Source organism: Prionailurus bengalensis, chromosome B4, assembly GCF_016509475.1.
Source record: "Prionailurus bengalensis isolate Pbe53 chromosome B4, Fcat_Pben_1.1_paternal_pri, whole genome shotgun sequence".
Taxonomy (NCBI): domain Eukaryota; kingdom Metazoa; phylum Chordata; class Mammalia; order Carnivora; family Felidae; genus Prionailurus; species Prionailurus bengalensis.
The window spans coordinates 119,452,216-119,470,644 of NC_057358.1; the positions used below are offsets into that span (position 1 = coordinate 119,452,216).

The 18,429-nt window shown below is 36.3% G+C and overlaps 1 protein-coding gene across 1 annotated transcript in view; it reads left to right on the forward strand.

The window, feature by feature from the left end:
• APAF1 (apoptotic peptidase activating factor 1) overlaps nt 1–18,429 on the forward strand; it is a 92,448-nt gene that overhangs the window by 56,764 nt on the left and 17,255 nt on the right. The window contains exons 18-22 of the mRNA XM_043562268.1: nt 3,824–3,952; nt 6,224–6,349; nt 8,921–9,040; nt 11,609–11,725; nt 13,994–14,119. Coding sequence (XP_043418203.1) covers nt 3,824–3,952; nt 6,224–6,349; nt 8,921–9,040; nt 11,609–11,725; nt 13,994–14,119 — 618 coding nt within the window. The remainder of the gene's footprint in view (nt 1–3,823; nt 3,953–6,223; nt 6,350–8,920; nt 9,041–11,608; nt 11,726–13,993; nt 14,120–18,429) is intronic.

Genomic DNA, 18,429 nt, shown 5'->3' on the forward strand with positions numbered 1-18,429 from the left:
TTTTTTTTTTTTACAATTTTGAATACATTGATTTAGGTGATTTTCAAAGTGCTTCCTTACTCCTCAAATTTATGATTTGGTGACTGTGATAGAAAAACTTATCAACAACTGAAGAATATTGTGAGATTTCTATGATGTAAATGAGGACAATATGTTAAAATAGTGAATGACAAGGAAATGTAGTAATAGCTTACATTTGTATTCAGGGTGCTCTCACATGTTTCTCTTGATATAAATGTCCAAGAGACGCAGCAGATTACAATATACCTATGCTAATAATGAGGTAGCTGAGGTTCAGAGCAGCCAAATAATTTGTCCCAGGTTATACCATGGATTTGGAAAGATAGATATTCTGATTTATGGCTCAGGGACATTTCATTCTAATAGTAATTTTAAAAGACTTGATAAGAGATACTACAGTTCTATTTTCAGCTTTATTGAGGTACAGTTGACGAAATTGTAAGATATTTAAGGTATACATGTGTGAATTAATATGTGTATGCATTGTAAAAGGATTCTCCCCACATGGAGTTAAATAACACATCTGTCACTTCATGTATTTACCTTCTGTGTGTGTGTGTGAGAGAACATTTAATTTCTACTCTTAGTAAATTTCAGTTATACCATACAGTGTTAATCAACTGTAGTTACCGTGTTATACATTAGATTCTCAGATCAATTTATCTTGAATGGAATGTTCGTATCCTTTTACCAACCTCTTCCTATTCTCCACACCCAAGATAGTGCAATTTAATCATTTGTTTATCTATCTATCTATCTATCTATCTATTTATGTGAATGTTTTATTTAATCATTTTTGTTTACAACCGAAACTCTGGGAATTCTAAATTAACATCCTTGCGTGTGAGCTTCTTATAGACACCAGAGAAAGTTTCAACCTTGTGTTCCACATTGTTCTGCTGTGCCTTATCCAAATGAACCTTTATGAGTCATCCAATTTCACATGGTTCTCTTGCTCACAATTTCACTTGGGAAAATCAAGTCCTCCAGGATCGTGTCATGCATGGCTGTCAAAGTGTGGCTGTTGGGTCACTTTTCCTTATTTTTAATATGGTTTTTTCAAGTTGACGTAGGTAGAATTCTCTCAGCAATAAAGACAGTGTGCTTTCACTGAACTTTTTCTCCAATTCACAGACTAGCTAGACTTAGATTTTCTGGAAAGATTTCATTTGAGGAACAGGAGCAAAGATGATGATAGCTTTCTGACAACTACTAACTTCAGTTTCCTTGGCTGCTGTTATATTCAGCTACCTTAGCTGGGCTTGGAGGTCTGAGTCCATCTCCAGCTCAAGGAGAGCCTGGGAGATGTCGCACTTGAACTTGTCCAGCTTCTCGCCATTGGGCTTCATGATTTTTGCACTTGAACTGAACACTCTTGCACTCTTCTTCTTCTTGAACTTGCACTCTTCTTGGTGAGAGTGCTAGCTTAGGAAGAGGCCTTAAGTCTCTTGAGAGCTCCTCAAATCCCCTGAGATAGTACAATTTTAAAGAATATAACTAAATTATACTGTATATTTACATAAAAACTGACTGAGGGCCCATTTATATTGTTTTTGATCTAGTCATTGATCTGTGACCCTTCGATCTTGGTTGCATGTCGGTTTATACTCCTTTAGCATGCAATTGAAGAAAAAAATAGCAAACTTTTTAAAGTTTGTTAAAATTTGTAGGAACAGAAAAGGAACCATTGCATTTATAAGATTTGAAGATTAAAAAATTTTTTGTTGTAAAATATATGTAAAATCTGCTACTTTAGCCCATTTTTAAATGTATAATTCAGTAATATTAATTACATTCACAGTGTTGTGTAACTCAGCACTGTTTGCAAAACTTTTTCTTCACCCTCAAACAAATTCTGTAACCAGAAACTAGTAACTGCCCATTCCTCTCTGCCCCCAACCACTGGTAACCTTTAATCTATGAATTTGCCTGTTCTGGATATTTCATATAAGTGGAATCATATAATATTGGTCCTTCTGTATCTGGCTCATTTCATTTAGCGTAATATTTTCAAGGTTCATCCATGTTGTAGCATATATAAACTTCATTCCTTTTTATTGTCAAATAATATTCCATTGTATGGATATACCACATTTTGTTTATGCATTCATTTGTTGATGGACACTTGGGTGTTTTCACCTTTTGGCTGTTGTGAATAATGATACAGTGATCATGGTGTACAAGTATCTGTTTGAGCCTCTACTTTCAAATCTTTTGTGTACACACCTAGGCATAGAATTACTGGGTAATTCTAAATTAGCTTTTTTGAAGAACCACCAAACTATCTGCACCATTTTGTATTCCCGCTAGTAGTGTTACAGGGGTTCCACTTTTTTCTTGCCAAACCTTGTTATTTTCCATTTTTTTAAAAATTATAACCATCCTATTAGGTGTGAAGTGGTGGTATCTAATGGTTGTTTGACTTACGTTTCCTTAATGACTAGTGGTGTTAAACAGAATTTGAACATTTTAAAAGATCTGTTCCAGTGATAGAAGAAAACAACTTTATATTGCATGAAATATGTTTTTGTTTTAAAAATCTAGACAAGGTTTTTATTTTACCTGCTAAAATAAAACTACCCTAAAATTACCCTTAATTACATGTAGATCCGTATTTCTTACTCTCTGGTTTCTCCATTCTCCTCCTTCTGGTTTCTTTCAAACTCTTTTGTTGGCCTATTCCAATTGTCAGGGCTTTACCTTTTTACCACTTAGTAATTGGTGGTAATAGGACAGATGCCTATTTCATACATGCTAAGTTTCCTCTGTCACCCTCCACCATTAATTTTTAAGAACAATCTATCCTGGAAAACTATATTTTAAATACGGTTTACTATCTTTTGTTGTTGGCCCCCGATGCTGTGCTGCTTACCATCTGTGCATACTTGCAGGGCTGTGTGCATATTTATGGCTCCCGCTGGAAGCTTTTTTTTTTTCCCTCCTAAAGACTATACCTTGGTCTTAAATCACAATACTGTATATTGCTATGAATGTTTTTATTGTTTAGCAAAAACTTCAGAAGAGTATATTCAACATTTAAAAATTTTTCAAAAGTTGAAGCTTGCATTACACAAAAATAGCTTTTTTTAATTCAAAAATGGGAAAATGATCAAAATGGAATAATTTGATAGCACTGAAGAGAAATAGAAATGGTTGAACTAATTTAATTTTAGCAACCTTCTGCTCTATATTATTTTGATCATCTTCATTTATGAGTATCCATTTTCCTCTTTTGCATAAACAAGCATTCAGGAGAACTTCTCTGTATGTTAATTTGGCTAGTCCATTCATTTATTCACAAAGGTTTTATTTCTCCCTAGGCCAGCTTGAGACATCATCCATGATAAATTTTTCTTTTTTAATGTTTATTTTTTATTTTTTTATTTTTTTAATGTTTATTTTTGAGAGAGAGAGAGAGAGAGAGAGAGAGAGAGAGAACTTGAGCGAGTGGGGAGGGGCAGAGGGAGAGAGAGACAGAATCCGAAGCACGCTCCAGGCTTCTGTCAGCACAGAGCCTGATGTGGGGCTCAAGCTCATGAACCATGAGATCATGACCTGAGCTGAAGTCTGATGCTTAAGTGACTAAGCCACCCAGGTGCCCTGATAAATTTTTCTTTATAGGAAACATGTTACAAGATGAGCAGTATTTTAAAAGTATGTATATATTGATTTATATCTTATTTATGACTGTTAACTATCAGTAATTGTGTTTTGTCAGGACTTATAAATTTATATTCAGTTTGAATATAGCTTATTTTTAAAAGCATTTTATTTTCATAGATAACCTATTTTATGTTGACAGCTTTTTGACATTCATGCCAGTGGCCTGTTGGCAGAAATCCATACAGGCCATCATAGCACCATCCAGTACTGTGACTTCTCCCCACAAAATCGTTTGGCAGTGGTGGCTTTGTCCCAGTGCTGTGTAGAGGTGAGTACTTCACTTACTCTGTGAAGTTTGAGTCTCCAGAGGTACAAGGATGCCAAAGAATGGGCTACTTAAACCTTTAACTACTGAGGATGTTTGAGAAATGAGTGGCTGTATTAATTTTTTCAAAAACAGTGAGTTCCTTATATTTGTTTTCCAAAGATGGATTAGTTTTTCCAAGCTTTGTTACTATTTATTTCTTGAGTGGGTCTTACCATCAGGTAATTTGGAGACCCTTGTGATGACAGTCTAAGAAGGTGGGTATGGGCTTTTATCTGGAAAATAGACAAATCCACTTGGTTCACAGGGTCTTCTCAAAGGAAGCTTGACTACTGCAAGCACTTCTTTAGTGTTCTGTGCTTATTTCAGCAATTTTTAGTGAGTTTGACGATCTTGCCCCTTACTGTGAAGATGTTGGGGAGAGTTTCTGAGCTATAGCCCTTCGGCATGGAGATATCTTCAGCATGGAGATATAATAGGTGAGAGTGAGTGGGTAAGCTCTGTAAGGTCTACTTACCTCCAAGTACAGAAGCAATGCAACTAACACTGAAGAACTTCCCTGCCGAGAATCTTCCCATTGGAAGCAGAGGCAGTGAGTGTGGGCAGGCTCCAGTCCTATTTGAAATGATGGGAAGAAGTAGGGTGCTGTGGCAGTGTTCTTGTCAGTGGAGTCCTTGTATTGAAAAATTCAGATGTGCTAGATCTTTCACCTTATCTATAGATCCTCAAGGTAGATGTGGTTGGAAATTTCCTCTTTGTGGGTTTTTGTCAGGATTTTTAGGAGGAGTGGAGGAGCAACTCTTCTTTCAGCCTTTTCTGTCACTTCTAAAATCCCTACCCTTTCCTATTAGAAAGCTCGAGGAAACATTGTCCTTTTTCCTAAAAAGGGGGCTCTAATAAACGATGGGGTAGAACTAGAAGGGAAAAGGGAAGGATTTTCAATGGAGATTTCTTAGTTATGGAACCATTTTCATTTGTGGCCTTTAGCTTTGTATGTCCACAAGAGCTTGGACTCTAGTGATAAGGCAAAGAAAATTTCATACAATTAATTTGTAACCATAGAACTCACTGATTGAAACCCACTGGGCATGTGATGAAGTACTTGTTTTGTCCATGCTTATTCTGAAATTGTAAAGTGGGTCTGTCATTCAGAGTGTAATGAGAGGAACTCGGGCACATATGGTACTTCATTAGACTGGAATATATTTGAATAATTTATAGCAGAACTCAGGACAAAATATAGCCAGGGTGGCAGACATTTACAATTGATAATAACCATGAATAACAGAAGTGTGTACATGTACAATTAGTGTATTCATTTATTGTGCGGTTTTGCCATTGGTTGAAATGAGAATTAGATGACAGTGGAAAATAGTCTATTTTTTTGATGACTTATAAAAAAATAGATAAAATGCATGATTCCAATCAAAGTTTTGTAATAAGCTATATTCAGAGAAGTCTTGTTTTCATTTCTGTCCCTCTCCCTTTTTCTAACTCCTGCCGATAGGTAGCTGTTTTTGTTTTTGTTTTAACATTCCAATGTTTCTTTTTGTGTATATAAGCAGATATCTGTATGTATTTTGTATAAACAAAATCTCCATGTCTATATCCATGTATATATCGGTATTTGTTTTTCATCTCTTACACAGTATAGTGTGTGTATCCAGGTGTGTGTGTGTGTGTGTGTGTGTAAATATATATACATATACATATATAGTGTAATATATATATTTTTTACATAGAAGTATATATGCTCTTTGCTTATTTTCTGTAAATCTATCTCGGCGACTAGTCATTGTCTGGGTGTTTTTTATAGCTATATAATATTCCATTATGTAGTTTATTCAGTCAGTTCTCTTTTTTTTTTTTTTTTTTTTTTTTTAGTGTTTATTTATTTAGAGATAATGAGCAGGGGCAAGGCAGAGAAAGAGGGAGACAGAGACAGAGACTGACATGCGGAGCTTGATGCAGGGCTTGAATCCACAAACCATGAGATCATGACCTGAGCCAAAATCAAGAGTTGGACACTCAACTGACTGAGCCACCCGGGGGCCCCAGTCAGTTCCATATTGATGATCCTTTGGGTTGTTTGCAATTTTTGCTATTAAAAATAAGATGCAATGAATAGTTTTTACACAAGTCATTCTGTATTTTTGCTAGTTTATTTTGGACTATATTCATAGAAGTGGATACTGGTTTACTTTTGCTATTTTCAATATTCTTTATATGTTCAAAATGCTTATGAATGTGATTTCCTATATATTTATTCTGTAGTTGTGGAACATGGACTCGTGTTTAAAAGTGGCTGACTGCAGAGGACATTTAAGTTGGGTTCATTGTGTGATGTTTTCTCCTGATGGATCATCATTTTTGACGTCTTCTGATGACCAGACAATCAGGGTGAGAAATATTGACATTTTCATTCTAGACATTTACTGATCATAAACTTCCTAGAAACTAAGAAAATTGATGGGCAGTATTGGGGGCAGTAAAACAAGAAACTGCTAGATTCATATTTATCCTTGAAAAGTGCTATTACATGGACTATAACAGTCTCATTCATTCCATATGTGTTCATTGAGTATTATCTTATCATGGGCCAAATGTTGAAGTCCACTGATTATACTCTATTTTGATTCATTTAAAAATATATTACTAGATAATACATTGACTTAATTTTTGACTCTTTCCTCCATCTTAAATTCCCCTATCCAGTTATTTGCCAATTCTAATGGATTCTGCCTTTCCATTTTCTGTCATTTGTTTCTACCTTTTCATTTCAAATTTAGGTGATCATTACATGTTGTCTCTCTTAATGTATTAGTGTGTGCCACAGTCTTTTCTTTCTTGGTTTTCTACATGCTGCTTCCAAGCTATTTTCCTCATGTACAATACAGCCATGTCATTTTTGCTTAAAAACTACTAAAAGTAAGTAGGTAGTCCTAAGTTTATATTGAAATTCTCTACAGTATGGTTTCATTCTGCTCCAGTCTTTCTTTTGGTTTATTCCTACAGGTAACCTATACTGGACTGCTCACTTTTTCCCAACACCCTGTACTTCCCTGCTTCTTTTGCTTTTATGGTTTCTTATGTTTGGAATACTCTATTTCCCTGTCTCTCTCCTTGTTGGAATCCTAACAGTCTTACACATTCCCCCCAGGCTTTCTGCAAAGCCCTTCCTAATAATCCATTTGGGAGAATGTATCTTCCCTTTAATGCCATATAATTCTATGTCCTTTTCTTATGGTACTAACCAAATTCTGCTTTGAGTGTTAAGTACAGATTTGCTTTACGTCTCACCTTCAGTTCTCCACTGCTCCTCTAACTTGTTCACACATTTTTTATTATTTTTTAATTTTTTTAATGTTTATTTATTATTGAGAGACAGAGAGAGAGCATGAGAATGTGAGGGGCAGAGAGAGAGGGAGACACAGAATCCAAAGGAGGCTCCAGGCTCTGAGCTGTCAGCACAGAGCCCGACGCGGGACTCGAATTCACAAACTACGAGACCATGACCTGAGCCAAAGTAGGATGCTCAACCGACTGAGCCACCCAGGCGCCCCTACACATCTTAAATTACAAGGCCTTTGAGGCTAGGGACCCTGTGGCATCTAATATAGTACTTTATATACATTTTAGCTAAAGTTTTTTTAGTATTTACTGTATGCTAGACATTGTGAGAAGTACTGCTCTTATATTTGCTAGTTCTGATAGCAGTCCTTTTTGCAGGTGAGAAAACAGTCACAGAAAGGTTAAATCAGTTTTGCTTATAGTGCCAGTCTCAATAAACTTGAGCCACAATGTAAATCAACTTACCTCTTTCGTCATCAAGAAGTCTTCTTAAAAAAAAGATCAGTCATATCACTAAGCATACTGTTAATGGTGTGTTAGTGATATAGTTGATTTAAATTCTAGTACCAGTTCCTTATCTTGGTATCAGTTTGAAGACTGGCAGGAGTTCTTATTGTGAGAAGCACTGTATTAAGTAACCTTCCCAAAGTCACAGCTTTAGGTGGAACTAGAATTCATGGTCAGGCACTCATTACTCTTAATACTAACTACTACTCACTGTAGCATATAATTTTTTTTTCTTTTTTAGTGAAAAGATTTTTTTTATCTTGTTTCATTTTTTATTTTTTTAAATTTACACCTAAATTAGTTAGCATATAGTGCAACAATGATTTCAGGAGTAGAATCCTTAATGCCCCTTACCCATTGGCCCATCCCCCCTCCCACAACCCCTCCCGTAACCCTCAGTTCTCCATATTTATGAGTCTCTTCTGTTTTGTCCCCCTCCCTGTTTTTATATTATTTTTGTTTCCATTCCCTTATGTTCATATGTTTTGTCTCTTAAAGTCCTCATATGAGTGAAGTCATATCATTTTTGTCTTTCTCTGACCAATTTCACTCAGCATAATACCCTCCAATTACACCCACGTAGTTGCAAATGGCAAGATTTCATTCTTTTTGATTGCCAAGTAATACTCCATTGTGTGTGTATGTATATATATATATATATATATGTATATATATATATATATATATATATATACCACATCTTCTTTATCCATCCATCCATTGATGGACATTTGGGCTCTTTCCATACTTTGGCTATTGTTGATAGTGCTGCTATAAACATGGGGGTGCATGTGTCCCTTTGAAACAGCACACCTGTATCCCTTGGATAAATGCCTAGTAGTGCAATTGCTGGGTCATAGGGTAGTTCTATTTTTAGTTTTTTGAGGAACCTCCATACTGTTTTCCAGAGTGGCTATACCAGCTTGCATTCCCATGTAGCATATAATTAATAAGTATTTATTGAATCATAATCTAATAATTGAAAATTTCCTGGCATCATATGTATTTTGAGTGTGAAGCATGGTTTGTATCTTGCTTTAAGACTAAGGCTTCTCTTTACATATTTCAAAGGATATGACTATCTTATTTTAGTTTTTTTAATCTTTTATTTAGCTCTGGGAGACAAAGAAAGTATGTGAGAACTCTGCTATAGTGTTAAAGCAAGACATAGATGTTGTGTTTCAAGAAAATGAAGTGATGGTTCTTGCAGTTGACAATGTAAGACATCTGCAGGTGAGTATTTTTTAGAAAACAATTGGAAAAATTGTGTGTGTGTTTTTTAATGTTTATTCATTTATTATTATTTTTTTAATGTTTATTATTTTTTTTTGAGAGAGAGAGAGACAGAATACGAGTGGGTTGGCAGAGAGAGTGGGAGACACAGAATCCGAAGCAGGCTTTAGGCTCTGAGCCATCAGCACAGAGCCCTACATGGGGCTCGAACTCATGAGCCGTGAGATCATGACCTGAGCCGAAGTTGGATGCTCAACCGACTGAGCCAACCAGGCGACCTGTTTATTCATTTATTTTTGAGAGAGAGCACAAGCAGGGGAGGGGTGGAGAGAGGGGACACAGAATCTGAAGCAGAGAGTCTGAAGCATGCTTCAAACTCTGAGCTGTCAGCGCAGAGCCTGATGTGGGGCCCGAACTGATGAACATGAGTTTTCTACCTGAGCTGAAGTCGGATGCTTAACTGACTGAGCCACCCCGACTCCCCAAAAAATTTTGGTTGAACTTCCAATTCACATTTTTCTTGTTCAGTTTTGAATTTGGGAATCAGGCATAAATGTGTGATATCTAATAGGTGCTCAGTAAGTATTAGTTGAATAAATATGTGGGTTTTGAGCTGAGGCTTAAATATGCTTAATATTTAGAATTTTAAAAAGTGAACTTTGCCTCACTTCATTCCTCTCCTGTTGGTATCTGTAATCACATTCCTTGATTTTCATGGAGTCCAGGAGGAGAACTTGAGACGGAGTGACTGAGGGTAAGACAGAGCTTCACAAGCTTTGGAGCTGCAAAGCCCAGCTTGATGTGATGGAAAGAACAGTGACTGTTCACTCAGGAGACCCATGTACAGTTTAGGCTTTATTGTCAGTTGTGTGATGTTTGAGTAAATTATACACTTCCTCTGAGCCTCACTTTCTTCATCTATATGGTCCTTTTTATCTTGAGAAGTCTGAGCTGGTTGTAGGGTGAAGGTGGAATCCAGATTCAGGAGACAGATATCTGGGAGTAAACAGTCTATGGCATGTGGTAATTTCTCCTTGTCTCCTGTCGGGGGTCAGAGTCAAGGTGTGAGGCACCCATTAATATGGCTTGTTCTGTATTTTACAAGCTACACTATCATCCTTAATATATTGATGGGGAGCTCCTAATGTCCTGTATTTCTGGGATAAATTGATGTGTGAAATTGAATGTGCATGCCTCGTTACTGATTTTTAGCAGACTTGGGATATTTTCTGTTGCAGTTTTCTTGTCAAGTTCAGTGTCCTCAGGCTTATATTACCTTTATTAAATTTGTGCAACCTTTCTTTAATAGTTGTCATAACTGTGAGACTTCAAAAAGAAGTCATACAGCTATAAAAGTATCATTTCATTCTCTGTCAGTGATTATGGGAGAGTTGAGGGGATAGTTAAACTGACAAATGTAGTTCCATTTAAGTGAACAAAACATGTTTTAGTCACTATTAGAAAAATATGGAAATTTATTTTTGAGAGAAAGAAGATAAATTCAGCTTTTAGCAATTCAGTCTTTATTTTGAATGTCATTGTGAAGAAAAGGCTGCCTTGATGGATACCCTGTAATCTTTGTGCCTGAAACAAATATGACCTTTAGTTCATGGTGGTGAAAAATGATTTAAGACTTTTAGGTTGTCAGAGAGAGAGGTAGCAGACAATTGATTTAAGTTTGAGAAATAGGTTTAGTTGAGCAATAAGCCATCTTTGTTAAGAAGACTTAAAGTAATTGTTAGCATTGGTACGTATTATAAAATTAGCTAATCTTAGATTAAACATTATAAGTCCAGTCACCCATATTATGCTTATGGGTTCTTCTCCAAAACTCCCTTCTCCCCTGCTTAACAAAGGAAAGAATCTTAATTTAAACTGTTTTGTGAGTGATTAGGGGATATAAACCTCATTTTAAAGATTTTTTAAAAAATGTTTTATTTTTGAGAGAGAGAGAACATGAGCAGGGGAGTGGCATCAAGAAAGAGGGACAGAGGATCTGAAGCAGGCTCTGCACTGACAGCAGTGAGCTCGATGTGGGGCCCAAACTCAACGAAGTGTGAGATCATGACCTGAGCCAAAATCAGTTGCCCAACCGATTGAGCCACCCAGGTGCTCCTAAAACTCATTTTAAGTTGAATTTGGCTTTTTATATGATGTCTATCTCAGTCCCATTTCAGTAGCCCCCTTGAAAAATATCAGAAAAGTATACTTTAGCAAATGATAGCCTTACTAAAATGGGCTTTGTAAAGAAATGGAAAACAGGGTGCAGAGTTAGCTGTGGGATTATAAATTCATGTGTCTCAGGTGGTGGGCACAGCAGCTGCTTTTTAAACCTTTTAAACCTCATTTTATTTTATGAAAGTGTATTTGAACCACAAAAGTGAAATGAAATGAAAGCGTGAAGTGCTAAATGCAGCTGCTGAGACTAGGATAGGGCTTTGTTGTTCCCCTGGGAGATCTTGTTGGTTGTTTTCTGTTTCACTTTATGTTTTCAATTGAAGTCTCTGTTCTAAAGAACAGAAATTGCTCTTACAGCCTAACATCTGATTGTGCCTTATTTTTCATTAGCTCATTAATGGAAAAACAGGTCAGACTGATTATCTGACAGAAGCTCAAGTTAGTTGCTGTTGCTTAAGTCCACATCTTGAGTACATTGCATTTGGAGGCGAAGATGGAGCCATTGAGGTATTACTCTGTTCTAGTCTTCAGAATCCTTCTGTGCAGGAGACTTATTTATTTAAAATTGTGTGTCTGGCATTGTAGACTTATACTAAATAAATCTTTTTGTGGTATATCAGTCATTCTTCTGCTAGGCTAAAATCTTAAAATCCTGTTGGTGATAGATTTTTCAGATTGCCTTTACTATGGTTTCTCATACTTTTTGTCTTTTTGTGTTCTTATGGTCTATCTAGTTGTTTTGCTATTCTGCAAGAATATCAAACACTGTCAGAGATTTAGCTGACCATGTAAATAGCACTTTTTTCTCTCCTTAGCAACTCAGCCTTTGGTGTAAGTTTCCATTTTGGTACTGATAAGGTTCCTTGGAAATGTCTGTGCAGGGTTGTCCTTTGCTTACCTGTTTCACCAACCCTTCTGATACTCTTTTGGTATTAGAAGTATACCTCTTCACCACCTGAAATCCTTAACTTATTAAAGAAGACCAAATAACTTAAAAAATGCAAAAATGTGTAATAAAATGATTTCATCACAAAGCACATTGTCTTTAGCTGTGTAATGGTTTTCCAAAGAACATTTGCTCCTTCTCTCACCTTTTTCTCATCCAAGCTTTTTGGAATTATTTCTTAATTTAGTAATTGTGGCACAAGCCACATTTATTTTACTTTGGATTTATTTTCATAAGGAATTACACAAATATTCTCTAGTCCATATTGCCCCACAAAGAGGAGACTATATGTTTACACACAAAATGAAGGAAGAAGCTTTTAGAAAGTGATGCCAGTGTTATTATATATTTGTCATGGCCATTGTGGCATGGATTCAGAGTTAAGGTGTTTTTTTTCATTATTGTGAAAAATTATTTATCATGAAGATGAGTGCTATTTTGAAAAAAGTATATTGTGAATGTTTTTTAAGCAAGGGATGGTTCTCCATTTATGAGTGCACCTTAGTCTTCCCTCTCGGTCTCATCTTTCAAACTGGTGTATATTATTATTCATTCTTAAAGGATCCTTGCTTCCTCTTATTTTTACCTTGTTGCCAAGCCAGCACTACATTCTTTTTGTTTTTACGATCTGAGTATCTTGAAATAAACCTTAGTTTAAGGAAATAATTCACAAAACACACATGTACCTCATCCATATCCCTGTCCTCAGAGTCATCAAATAATATAAATAATATAAAATGAATCATATGAGATTACCAATATTTGATGGTATTTAACTTGTAAGATAGCATTTTCATGTGGTTGAGTCTAGTATCATCAAATAATAAAGGCTACCATTTTTAGGTATTTATCGACCAGATTCTCTCATGGAATTATTATAATACTTGGATGTTAGATGTTGTTATTCCTGTTTTACAGATGTCTAAACTCCAAGGTTCCATAACTTTGATTAAATCAGTAAGTGTCAGAACTAGGATTTAAGCCCTGGTGTCTGAGCTGCTGTGCTATGATGCTTGCCTGCCTTTTCCCTACAGCAGTTCTAAGATTGTTCTGCTCATTGGGGAACGCTCTCACACAGTTCCCGTTTGCCTTCTAAAAGGAGCATTTTATCAGACATGCAGGTTAGGCTTGAATTTCTACCATTTCCTATATTAGCATCATTTCTATTTTCCTTAGGCTTCCTTGAGGCATTTTAATTTGGACAAGAGAACCATATTTACTTTTTTTGTTTTGTTTTTGGTCAGTTCACTTGAAAGCCTTTTTGACATAGTCATTAGTTTTTGAGTTCTGTTACCACTTTTTTAATCTCTGCATTAGGCATATTCATCTTTAGATCCTTTATGTGTTCTTGATATACTTTAGAAACCTACTCTTTATTCTCTTGTCTGTTTCCTGTCTCTCTCATTACCCCCCCTCTTTCCTTGTCTCTGGTGTTTTATAAAGAGCTTGTGTTAGTCATCCAGAATTTTTCTTCTCTCTCATCCATCTTACATGTCCTTTTCTTTTTGGAGGCTGAGTTCAGGCTGCCACTTGTTTGATGAATTGGGTAGTTGAGTTCTCAGAAGGACCACTGGTTCCTACTGCTATCTGGTCATTCCAGTGAGTTTTATTTTAGGGTGTGTGTGTGTGCATGCATGTGTGTGTGTGTGGATACACTTGTGCATATGTATGTTCCATTCATTTGTGTGTCTTTAATTAAAATGAAAGCACTATGAGATGGAAATTCTATACCCTTCTGTATCTAATTTAAATTCAATATTTTTGGGGTGTAATGCCTGGGTGTTGGTGAATTTCTTGGTGCTAATTTTCTGTGGTTTTCTATTTTGAAGATTTTAGAACTCCTAAACAACAGAATCTTCCAATCCAGGATTGGGCACAAGAAAACTGTACGGCACATCCAGTTCACAGATGATGGGAAAACTCTTATTTCAAGCTCTGATGATTCTTCAATTCAGGTGAGGAGAATTAACTTCCAGCATATGTCATGCTGACTCTAGCAAAGGAACACTTTGGTTGTGGCTCATATCTGGTGTGCATTTTAAATATTTCCTTAAGATCATATTACTTTGGGGATACATTCAGATTATGTACATAGATTTAGATAAAACCCATTCACATTTCATATTTTTCTGTGGGTGAGGCAGGCAATTTGACTTGGGAACCCTCTACTGGAAGGTTGTTTATTTTGAAGATCAAGGAGTCATTTGAGTTCTCCCACCTGCCTTATATTTGGATTTGCATCAATAAATAAACTTTTTTGCCACATTTATGTAGTTTCTCTTTTCTTTAAAGTTGTAAAATCTGAAATAATTTTATTCTTTTAAGAATAAGGTGTATATTATAGGGATGAAATTTCTTTTTTTTTTTTTTTTTCAACGTTTATTTATTTTTGGGACAGAGAGAGACAGAGCGTGAACGGGGGAGGGGCAGAGAGAGAGGGAGACACAGAATCAGAAATAGGCTCCAGGCTCTGAGCCATCAGCCCAGAGCCTGACGCGGGGCTCGAACTCACAGACCGCAAGATCGTGACTTGGCTGAAGTCGGACGCTTAACCGACTGCGCCACCCAGGCGCCCCAGGGATGAAATTCTTTAAAAAAAAGAATAGTTTGCCATAATGAAGGATTGTGGATATGGAGGCCTTATGCTTATTGTATGTTCTTTAAAAATTAACTTTGTTTTTATCAAAGTTCCAATGTACATACTTTTAAAACTTAAATAGTATTACAGAGCTCATTATGGAAAACAGACATCCCCATTACTCATTCTCCAGAAGCACTTCTTTTAGCTTCTAGATACTTCTTTTGATATTTACCTTCATGCCCCCATATCTCAAGCTTATAATGTTTTTAATTTCTATGTTTGAGAACTTATCTTCTGAAAATTAAGATGAAAATGTAGCTTTTTTCTTCTCCCACCTGTGCTACCTTTGACATAGGCACACCCCTTTTTATCACCCCATTATTCTAATACAGTTATAATAAAATTTTGTTTTGGTCATTAGTGTCATTAGAACTAAGTAGACTAAGTGTACTATGAATGTGCTTCCTGCCTTAATGCAATTTAGGACAGTTCTACCTTTGGATGTAGTTTGCAATTATTTTACCCTAAAATTTTGAAGACATTGTTCCATTTTCTCCCAAGGTTCCAAAGCTCATACTGAGAAGTCTGAAGCCATTCTGATTCCCAATCTTTCTCTCTGGAAGATTTTTGGATCTTCTCTTTGTCCCTAGAATTTTGAAATTTCATGATGATGTGCCTTGGTGTGTATTTGTTTTATCCATTGTTTTGCCTATTTGTGGTCCCTTCTCAATTTGGAAACATTTTTTAATGCAAGTAAACTTAAATTTTTCTTTGATTCCTCCCCACCCCAATATGCTTTCTTTTTCTTTAACAACCATTATTCAGATATTGGATCTCCTGGACTGATCATGTAATTTTCTTTTTCTGCATTTCATGATTTCATTTATTTATATATATATATATATATTTTTTTTTTTTTTTTTTTTTAGACAGAGAGAGACAGAGCATGAATGGGGCAGGGGCAGAGAGAGAGGGAGACACAGAATCGGAAGCAGGCTCCAAGCTCTGAGCTGTCAGCACAGAGCCCGACGCAGGGCTCGAACCCACAGACTGCGAGATCATGACCTGAGCCAAAGTCGGATGCTCAACCAACTGAGCCACCCAGGCGCTCCTTATTTCTACTATTTTTAATGCTGAAGACTCCATTCTTACTTCTTTAGAAGAGCACTGTGTTCTTGTTTCAGAGATGTAATACCTTCTTTGAGGATGGGTGGATATATAAATAATGTACAAATTATACATATAATACACATATATGTATATATGTATGTATGTATGTATATATATATGTATGTATATATATACACATAATTTTTTCCTCAAAATTGCATTTGCATGCATAGTTGCTATTTCTTCCAAGGTTTTTTTTTTTTTTTTCTGTGTGGTTGCTTTGGCCTCTTATTTTAAATGTCTTCCTCAGCTGTGTGGTGATACTAGCTACCAGAGGTGGACACTAAAAGGCTGATTGGAAGCTCTGCATGTTGACTGAGACCTTTTCTGAAAAGTAGTCTGGATGGGGAATCTTTGTTGTCAGTATCTTTAGGTGTTTTATCATGTACTTGTCAGATTACTAGAGAAGAAACTTCTGGTCTTTCTGCCTGGAGGTTATAAATCTGGCTGACAGGTTCTTAGAGCTAAGTGGGGAGGAGAACTGGGGGGTAGCTGTAGGGTCTCGTCATTAGTGTGTAAACCTTCACTGGATCCCTCTGTTCTCAAAATTATAATTCTGTCCTCAGTTGTGCTGGTGCCCTTTAATTTAGAGTCTTCTTTCTGGTCTATTCCCATTGTCTGTAGGAGCATTTTCTACACTTGATTCTCTCTCTCTCTTTTTTTTTCATAGTAACTTTGTTTCATTCAATGATGGTTCTTTTCTTTTTTACACAAAATTAGTTTTCCTGAACTTTTTGAAGGAGTAGGTAAGGCCAACGTTTCTAGCTTTATAGCTCTACAGCTTCTCCTTCTGTTGTTTTCATGAAACATTAAAAACATGGCCTTGTTCTTATGAGATTGCTTTGCTCTATCCTCTTCCTTTGTTTTTTTTTTTTTTTTACACCTTCACTTTCCTTTGCTGCCAAAATCCTTGTTCCACTCAATTTGGATTCTATTCCCAGCAGTTTCTCCTCATTAGTATAGGATTATCCTGGTTAATTTTGAGAGTTCATAGGTCCCAGACTGCTCCATCCCTTCCAGACTGGACCATAGTTGCCTTGCATTCAGTGTCTGCTGCTGCTGTCCCATTGGTCCACTGAGCTTTCCAGTGAATGTACTTCGCTCTTTTGGAATTCTCTTTTTAGGTTTGTCAGACTCTCCATACTTCTCTATACTTTCCACATAGATGCTGGGATGCAAGTCTTGCAGCTCTCAGTTTGTCCCTACTCACTTGTATCTTGGGGTTTATGGAAATACTTTGTCAGTTAACAGGGTCTTGTTGTCAGTGTTGTCTGTGCATTTTTGGTTTTGGTATTGCAGTTGCTTTGTCCACTTTTGATGGAGGCTTCAGGGAGATTAAAAAAAAACAAAACTCACCTGCACTGTTGCCATCTTCCCAGAATTCCTAATAGTTCTGGTCCTATGCCCATCCTCATTCCCACCTCTGGATGTACTCAGTGACCTAAGTTTCTGAGCAATTGGTGAATTCTGTACTGTCAGTTTTGTTGCTTCGGTTTTTCTCTAATGCTTTTAGGATTCTGTTTTCTTGGTTCTGCTATTCTCTATTTCTTGGTTCTGCTCTTTTCTTGGTTCTATCATTCTGCTTTTCAGGCTCCAACTTTTTTGTTCCTATTCCCTTTAGCTTGTCATTATAGTAGGGTTTTAGAAGTGAAGGAGATACAAATACATATGTTCAATAGAAGTTACTGTATGTTCTTTTATTTAACATGTGTTTCTTGCATTAGCAATATTTACAGTATTTAAAACTCTTTTGACAGGGTGCCTGGTTGGCTCATTTGGAAGAGCATGTGACTGTTGATCTCAGGGTCATGAGTTCAAGTCTTACATCAGGGATAGAGATTACTTAAATAAATAAAAACTATTTTGAAAAAAAATATTTTTATGTTATGTCTTTGTGAGTTCTATATGATTGGAATGAAATTTGGTTTCAGTGCAGAAAGTTACTATAGGCTCTCATGATATTGTTATTAGCATTAGCTATGAAACTCAGTGTAATATTCACCTTTCTTCCTCTCCAGATTGCTTCGAAATGGGTGAAACTAAACTATATCTGATGAGATTCTGTTGAGACCTCGTATACTGTATAGTTTTTTCTGTCAGAAGCTAAAATCATAGGTTTAATGACCTGCTTGAACATCAGGTATTCTCAGCCAGAGAGAGAAATAATTTCTAGGAATATTTTTAGGTTCAGAGTTAGATTATTTTAGAAATATGAGTTAAGTGGTGTTTTATCCTCTCTTTTTGCCCTATCCAGAATACTTCTTACATTAAAATGTTTTAGTATAGGGGCGTCTGGGTGGCTCAGTCGGTTAAGTGGCCGACTTTGGCTCAGGTCATGATCTCGTCATGGTCCATGAGTTCGAGCCCCGCGTTGGGCTCTGTGCTGACAGCTCAGAGCCTGGAGCCTGTTTCGGATTCTGTGTCTTCCTCTCTCTGACCCTCCCTGTTCATGCTCTGTCTCTCCCTGTCTCAAAAATAAATAAAACGTTAAAAAAAATTTAAAAAAAATTAAAT